The sequence below is a fragment of the Tupaia chinensis genome, unplaced genomic scaffold (assembly GCF_000334495.1).
Source record: "Tupaia chinensis unplaced genomic scaffold, TupChi_1.0 Scaffold000362_1, whole genome shotgun sequence".
In the NCBI taxonomy this organism is placed as follows: Eukaryota; Metazoa; Chordata; class Mammalia; order Scandentia; family Tupaiidae; genus Tupaia; species Tupaia belangeri.
Window position 1 is genome coordinate 6,253,171 of NW_006159859.1, and position 8,467 is coordinate 6,261,637.

Below are 8,467 nucleotides of genomic sequence, written 5' to 3' on the forward strand. Positions count from 1 at the left end.
GCTGTCTTAAATAGTATTCGTTATACAAGATAGATTATGAAAGTGGGATATTTTGCCATGAAAAACACACCACAAGTGAAGGTTAAGAAGGAAGCACACGTTCTAGCCTCCCTCTGTTCCAGCCCCTTTGTTGAGAGTGCCAAAAATACTTGGAGCTAGTTGAGACAGGAGATAGCTATCTGGCCATTTAAAACTATCTGGCCTGATGCCATATTCATACATGCTAAAGAGAAGACAGCAGGTTAATAAATTAGTAATCGCTATACCAGTCTGGTCTGCATTTAAAACTGACCTGAATGATCGAACGTTTTAGTTCCTTTTTAATTCAAGAGCTTCAGCCTTCTTTCAATTAGGTTCAGACATATTTTAGATAGGTAAGTTGCATCATCCACTCTTTCAAAAGATAATCATCTTGCAATTATGATATGCAAAATGCTATATAAAGCTCTATGGTAGATATAAAAAATTCATCAGTCATGAATAATATCATGAAGAAGCGTATGTTTAATAGAGGAGATAACAAAGGGCAGATGTATAAATAACTACAGCATAAGCTAAAAACCTGAAGAGATATAACTGAAAAACCACAAATGCTCCATGAGAAAGATAAAATGACTAGAAAGAACAAACATCCAAGGATTCCTAAGTGACTAAAAAACAAATGTCAGCTTTTGGTCTCTCCATTGACATCTTTTTCTAAAAAGCCATGCTGCCTTCCACCATTAACATAACTTTTCTGCTAAACTCTCAAAGCTTAGAGTCATCCATCATCCATTCTTCAGCCAAATTTTATTCCATTTACACTTACTATGTAGTACCCCTGAAGATGTTCAATTTTTCCCATCAACATTATACATAACAAATCTTTTTATTCAACATAGAAAAGTTGACATCACACATAGAAAACACACACCTGGTTCTGCACATTATTAACCAGAAATAACCAGGGAATTACATACACCAGCAACAAAGATTTCAGAAAGGAGTTTCTGTTGAATAAAATAGCCATCTTCAAAAGCAGCCATAAGACTTAAAACTATTACTACCCCACCACCTCACATTTCCTAACTAAGATGTTTGAAAGTTTTTGTCAAAAATAACCAGAATATGATTTATAGTTACAGCGCTACTAGTAAATTCTACCTTTAACACTAATTCTAGAAAAGACACATTCGAAACAAAATATACCAAGTTTTATAATAAGAACTAAGGAGTCTTTACCCCAACTGTTATTTCTCTTCATAGAAATAAGATAAATGTTGGGCCAGCAGGTGATGAGGAGGTTAAGGTGCTAGATCCTACATGGCCAGCTGTGTAGTTCAGGTCCCGACAATGCAGCTTGAAAATCAAGCCACATGTGTATGCATGTGTGTCCAAAGGCATGGCCACCTCCCTAGGGGATGATTTCTCACTTTCTTGCTCTCTCTGGTTCACTCTGGCAGGTGCACATGCCCTACAGAAAAACAAACAAACAAAAAACCTTAAAAAAAATTTAAAAAAAGAAAAAATAAGTAAGATAAAAATGAATGATAGAAGTTAAACTCTATGAAGACAAGAAATTCTGTCCCATTTAGTGACTTATTCCTAGTGAACTCTACTAATACAAAGAAGATTCTCAGTATCAGCTGGACTGTGCTTAAAACACAGAATGCTCTCAATAGTTGTTGTAAGAAGTAATGCATGGATATTGAAAGACATTTTTGGACTGCTAAATTTAAGAAACAATATATGATACACCATGTCAGAAAGGAAAGAAAGCAACAACATTTTACTAGGTTGATCTGAATCCTTTCTCTCTTTTTTGACTGTCAAGAAGTGTCATGAAAAAGTGATTTCAGTAAGCTGGTAATTAAGAAGTTATCACTGGCCTTATGATTTCATGTAAGAAGACTAGACATATAGTCTATCTAATATCATTAGGGCTAAAAAAAAAAAGGAGGAAAAAATAAGTAAAGCTGAAAAAAGATAAGTGGATACAAAAGCATTCACTGCTGAATTGCTTCCTTGCCATTTTCCCAGCTTTGATGAACTGTGAATAACTAAGATTCTTCTTTATCAATTTTCTATTACTTCTAAGTTGTTTTGCACATGAAAACATGAAGCCATCAACATCATTAAATGTTAAGAAAATAATGATATAAAAACTGAATTTGAATTGTTTTGTCAAGTTAAAGAAGATTTTACTTTTCTTAAATCCCTACATGTATATTTCTCTCCAGTCTTATTATAATTAGTTACGTTCATCTCTGTCTCTCCTCAAAATATTATAACTCTTTGTGAACAACAGCCTAATCTGTCCCATTGTCTACCTGTTAGATTGTATCTATTGATGCCTAAATAAAATACATTCCTATTAAAATTCCCTAACAGATTTATTTAAGAAGGTCTACTAATAGAACCTCCAATAAAATCTTGACTATTTGTCCCAAAGTAGAGGCCAAGAGCATCTAATGCCATGCCACATACTGTGCAAAAATGCGTATTTTAACCTTGAACTGTATTTTCATGTTTGTGTTTGAACATGGCTGTGTTACAGCTTCAGTCTTAGAAGAAACATGTCTATGATCAAAAAGAATGTTCCAATACCAAAGTTAAGTCATTAATTCATGATTAATTACTTTAATGATGAGGCGCAGAAGTGACCAGGTTTTGGAAAGATTCAGTAAGAGATTAAATAAAAGCTTTAGAACCATCCAATTAGAAACAGTAGACATTCTCTAACCAAGTATAGATAGTGCATACCAAGTGATTAGCTCCTTCTGTCAATCAGAAGTGCACTGCTGGTGTGGTTTTTTACACAGGACTCTAATTGCTTCTTTCCCTTCAATTAGTTAATAACTGTAAGTTGCACAAGAAAATAAAATAATAGGAGCATCTGAGTACAAGATTTTTTAAAAAAAGAAAAGCTAGGAGATTACAGCAAAAGATAGCTTAGGATCAGAATACATCAAAGCTATCAGACATGACTAAACATTTAAGCATTTAGGCATTAGAAATTTACATAGTAATTCCAATAAAATAACAGAATTTAGTTAAATTCTATTTGATTTAGACTAAGCTCTTTGAAAATGACTATTTATGGTATCAATAGACCCAAATAGCTTATGAAATTACTTACAACAAAGGAAATTCAGCTCATCAATAAGAGGTAGTATCTCCAGAAAAAGCCCAAAGTCAAAAAGAAAAAAAATTGTATTAAGTACAGAGACTATAACTCTCTTAAAATGGAAAAGGTTTAAAGACTCCATTATTAATCCCATACAGAGTGGCTCCACATTGAACACTGTCCACCTATCATGGCATCTTACATTTGCGCTATAGGCATCAACTAACAGATTTACTCATGAATTTAAGCCTAAGGTAAGTTTTAACTGTAATTTTTTTTTTGAGAGGTACTTTGCTATAGGGCACAGGCACTCACCAGAGAGACAGAGAAAAACAGAGAGACAGAGAGACAGAAAGCAAGAAATCACCCCCTGGGTGAATGGCCACGCCACAATCCCTTCTCTTCCATTCTCCTCTCAGGATCTTGGGCATGCACCCACATGCACCGGGCATGAGTTTAAGCCACCGGGTCTGAGACTCGAACCACGGTTGACTACATGGAAGTCCAGTGACATAGCCATTATGCCAGCTGCTGGTCCCAAGTTTTAAACATAATTTTGATGGCTAGCAGAAAAAAGAAAATAGATTTGCCCTGGGTTTTTTTGGACTATCTTTCTACATTAAAAGGTCTACAAAAATACCACACATCTCCAAGACACTTCCCTTTAGATGGTTTGAACAAACACTTCTCATGTGTGAATTCCGTGCCACCAACTATAACTCTCATTCTGGACTATCACTGTCACCTACATAGGTAATCAGAAAACTGCCCTTCCAATTGCACTATGACATACCCCTTAGTCTCCATACACTAACTTCTTAATTAATCCTCTTCCCATCAAGTCCTCCAGAGAATTTTGTGATTATAAGTACGTATTCATACACGTCCTTCAAATCTCACCTCTGCCATTTTTTAAAGTAATTATTTTATTTAAATTTATTTATTTATTTAAATTTGACCAGAGAGGGACACAGTGTGAGAGAGAGAGGGACAGTGAGAAAGCAAGCCTCCAGGTCTGGGACTCGAACTGTGATTGGTCATGTGGGAGTCCAGAGCCCTCAACCACCATGCCACCTGCTGGCCCCTCTTGCCTATATCCTTGAACAATGTATTACTCCCTCTGTGCCTCGGTTTCCTCATCTATAAAATGAGAACAGTAGGGAACCAGCAGTTAGTGTAATGGCTATGTCGCTGGACTCCCACGTAGTCGACCGCAGTTGGCGTCCCAGACCCAGTGGCTTAAAACTCATGCCGGGCGCGTGTGCGTGCCCAAGATCCCGAGAGGAGAATGGAGGAGAAGGGATTACGGCATGACCATCCCCCTGGGGGGTGATTTCTCGCTTTCTGTCTCTATGTCTCTCTCTGTCTGTCTGGCGAGCGCACGCGCCCTATAGCGAAAAAACCTCTCCAAGAAAAACAAAAACCAAAACCGAGAACAATAACATTATCTACCTCACAATTATAAAGATGAAATATTCTAGTTATCGGTAAGGCACTTAGAACACTGACAACACACTATCTGTTATTATTAAATATTTGCAATTTCAATTCTCAAACTTACAGATGTTAAATCATTAGATTTGCAGACATTATAAGAAAACAAACTTCACTGTTATCATAAGAATTCAAATCCTGATCAAACTCTCCTGAAAACAAACTTGTACAGACAGCAAGACTGACAAACACAAATAGCCAGTGCATCTTACACCAGCATTCTGGGATAAACTTCTGCTTGCTGAGACCTCACTACTGTGAAGAGAGAAGAATATATGACAAAGGGAGTAATCCAAGCAAAAGCGAGGTAACAAGCACAAGATGACAACGTGCCTGCAACACTTTTATAATGAGCAGTGGGGCGAGGTGCAAGCAATTATACTTTTTTAAAGAATTGCTGAATTTACTTATTCTTATTTCATTTGAGTAGAGAGAGAGAAAAAGAGAAAAGTGAGAAAGCAAGCCACAGCAAGCCGCCAGGTCCGGGACTTGAACTATATATAGCCTGCCATGTGAGAGTCCAGCACCCCAACCACCACATCGCCTGCTGGCCCTGCAATGATACTTTTTTGAGTATGCCTTAAATCTGAGAGCATTCTGAAAAGCAACTTGGTCACTTGAACCAATCCACCTACCATAGAAAAATGCTTAAGTTTGAAAAAGAACTGTTTGTAAATGTACTAAATATATTGAAAGGATTCTAAATTCTCATTATTTTTTAAAATAACACACACTTTCAAATATCACTCTAATTTTCAATTACTTAATAGGGAAATGAATTCCAAAACGCAGTAGCAAATTTTCTTCCAGTTCTCACAGGCCAATGATTTTCTTTTCTAATTTACTATTGTGTGCTAATGTTCTTCAGAGAGTGTGCCAAAAGAGTGAGTGGAGAGTGGGGAGGTGAGGAACCATTCCCTCCAAGGTCTCTTCTCCATTTCTCCCTTCTTTCAGGATTCTGGGCATGCCAAAACATGCCTGGCAGGTTTTTCAATCCACCAGGTCCAGGAACCATGCAGTCGGCCATGTGGGATTCAGGTGCCTGAAACATCACACCGCTGACGGGCCCTAATGATCTCTTTTAAAGAAATCATACTACTATCAAAATAAAATTTTAAAAAGATACAAGATTCTATGCAGAGAGTTTCTCCAAATTCATTCCCAAGTACATAGCTCCTCTCTCTGAAAATGTAGCCTAGTTTTCAGGCACCTAAGTTCTTTACCATAAGAATAACCTGCTCTTATCATTTACAGGTAATATTAGAAAAGTAACATTCCATTATTAAACAAGTGAAATGAAAAGATATGCTTTTAATCCATATTCTATTCAATACAAAGCTTAAGCCTTGTTTCCTTCAATATTCAAAATAAACAGGTGTATTTACCACCACAGACTAAGCCCAAAGGAACAGCACTAGAAAGGCACCTCACAAAGTTTTTGGAAGAACCAAGTAAAAATCATGTTCATTTTTGCATAGGCACTTAAACGCATGACATTTTTACTCTTACCTTTTAAATGCTTCAGCTGGGTTCCTTTCACATTCCCCAGGCTGTAAGAGGCTCTGGACTGCCGGGTCCCTTAGCTTGTCCTCATATCCTTGGAGAAGTCCACTGCGGCAGATCTGGGCAACAAGACTTCTGATAAACCCTCCAACACACAAAGTATCAGAGTCCTGGGCTTTGCAAAAATGAAAGGCCAAAGCCTGCCGGTGTAAACCTCTCTGCACGCTTGTAGGTGAACTTGGCCATAAGAGCTCAGTACACAGGGCTGTCTTGCCACTGCCAGGCCCTCCCACCAACAACACCCCCCAGGCAGCTCCTTTTCCAGAGACAGCACTAGCATTATTCCCAGAATTCATGACAAGGGATGGTGTGTTGACAGCACTATTGCAGCTGTTGGTTTTCTCCTGGAGGCAATGCTGAAGCTTGTGGAAAACCCACTCCCTACAGTAAAACTGCTTCCCTTGCAATAAACTCGTTTGAGCCATCTTGCAGACTTTCTCTTCCCAAGGATTAGTCATAATAGGCTTTTTATCTTCAACATGAGCTAGAATCAGGAAATGTCAACACAGGTCTTTACATCCATTAGGACCTAAGTTGCATTAAACTGACTTTGAATGACAAAATAACCAGTCACAGTAAAATTCAACAGCCACAGAGTCCATCTGACAATAGACTGTGCATCACTTGGCTCCTTATTCTTGATTGGCAGAAAACGTATCAGTTTAATTGTAGAACGGATGGGAAAAGGCCCAGTTCCAACGCTCAGCCACTATTTCCCCTATATCTTGAGAGGTCACGTAACTCCATAGTCACATCTGGAGCTTATGTGATTGTAGATGTTTCAAGTATACAGATGAGACAATACATCTGGAAAACGAAAGAGAAAGCCCTATCACAGTTTGTATAAACTTCTCCAAATTTCAAGTGTTAATTCTGTATCTGAAAATTAGAGGCAGAAAAGCTGTCCATTATACTAATGTCATCAGAGAGATTAGATTTATACAGGATGTGGATAGCTCTGTGTTTCTTGATGAAGGATGATCACTCAAAAGTACTAGTTCTTGCTAGTTTCAGACATCTGGGCAACTGCCAGGGGACTGTTTCAGATTACAGTCTCTTAAGTGGCAGAAACGACAGACCACTGTTAACACCTTCTTAATTCAAAGCTTTCATAAAATGCATTTTTCAAGATAGCAGATTCTTAATAAACCTGTTCACAGGTTTCTTGGTTTTAAGACGTCCGGGTAATCAACAATTTCCACAAGTCACTAAAGCAAAACAAACAAAAATATCTTAGTGCAAAGTATCACATGTTAGTTAAAAACTTATTTAACACCTGCTAATCTCAAAAAAAAAAAAAAACCACACCCACAGACTTCATTTTTGGCAGTTTCAAAAAGTTGGACATTTACCAGAACAATTATAAGGAAAACCCTTGCCTATTTTTTCTTCTCCACGGTTGTGCTTCCCAAACAGCCACACTGTAAGCAAATTACCCTACACTAAAAAAAAAAAAAAAAGCAACTCACTGTACAAAGGGGAAAAAAGATACTTTATGCACATCAGTGACATCCTTAACTCCAGGCAAGGAGCTCTTTTCAACTAGCTTTGTAAGAATAGTGCCAGCTACTACGGAAGCTCTGTTAACTTGCACAGACCAGTCAGTCAAGGTCTCCCTACTCAACTAACCACACTTCTTTGTTGATAGTTTGCACAAGCTAGGGGAACATTACCAGGGTTGCGGTTGGATGGGAACTGGTTTAAGGGGGCGGGCGGGGAGGGGGGTGATTGTTCTTCATGAATGATAAACACAAGCACAACGTGATCTTTCCTTTCTCTGCGCCAAGGATGGAAGTGTAGGATGCGGATGCGGATCGGGAATAGAATCCACCACTCCGGCCGGAGAAAAGGCTCCAGGAGAGAATTCCTTCCGAGGCAGGAAAGGGTTAGGAGTAGAGCGCTTCAGTGCTAGTGGGTGTCTGCCTACGGTTCCGGCCTCTAGCTCCAGCTGATAGACAAAAGGAACTCCGGGATTCCCAGCGACTGGAACCACCTTGGGTTTGAGCCGCCCCAAGGAGCCACAGGGGGGCCACCTCGGAGAGGCCAAGAGCGGAGGTCCACCCTTTCAGCCGGCTGCGAGCGCCAGAGCACCCGCCCCACCCCGAGACCGGGGTGTGTCTTTGGAAGGGGGAGGGGGTGCCGGGGTCCGTGCCGATCCCTGACCAGGGGTCGCCTCCCGGTCGGTTTGCAACTGTGCGCCCACCCCGCGCCCGACTCCAGCTCCGACCCTGCCCACGGCGGAGCGAGCAGGGAGGTCGGATCTGGGCCCGAGACTGGAGAGGGTGGGTGTGTGGGTGGGTCAGG

The 8,467-nt window shown here is 39.6% G+C and overlaps 1 protein-coding gene across 2 annotated transcripts in view; it reads right to left on the reverse strand.

Annotated features, from left to right (window-relative positions):
• The window catches only part of ANKRD50 (ankyrin repeat domain 50), a 33,088-nt gene extending 25,746 nt beyond the window's left edge, over window positions 1-7,342 (reverse strand). The window contains exon 1 of one of the 2 annotated variants that reach the window (XM_006153138.3): window positions 6,110-7,342. In XM_006153138.3, the coding sequence (XP_006153200.1) occupies window positions 6,110-6,621 (512 nt within the window). In that variant the 5' untranslated portion in view covers window positions 6,622-7,342. Of the gene's footprint in view, window positions 1-1,221; window positions 1,292-6,109 lie in introns of those variants that run through there. The other variant, XM_027773683.1, reaches the window with a different exon arrangement.
• Between the last annotated feature and the right edge of the window lie 1,125 nt (window positions 7,343-8,467).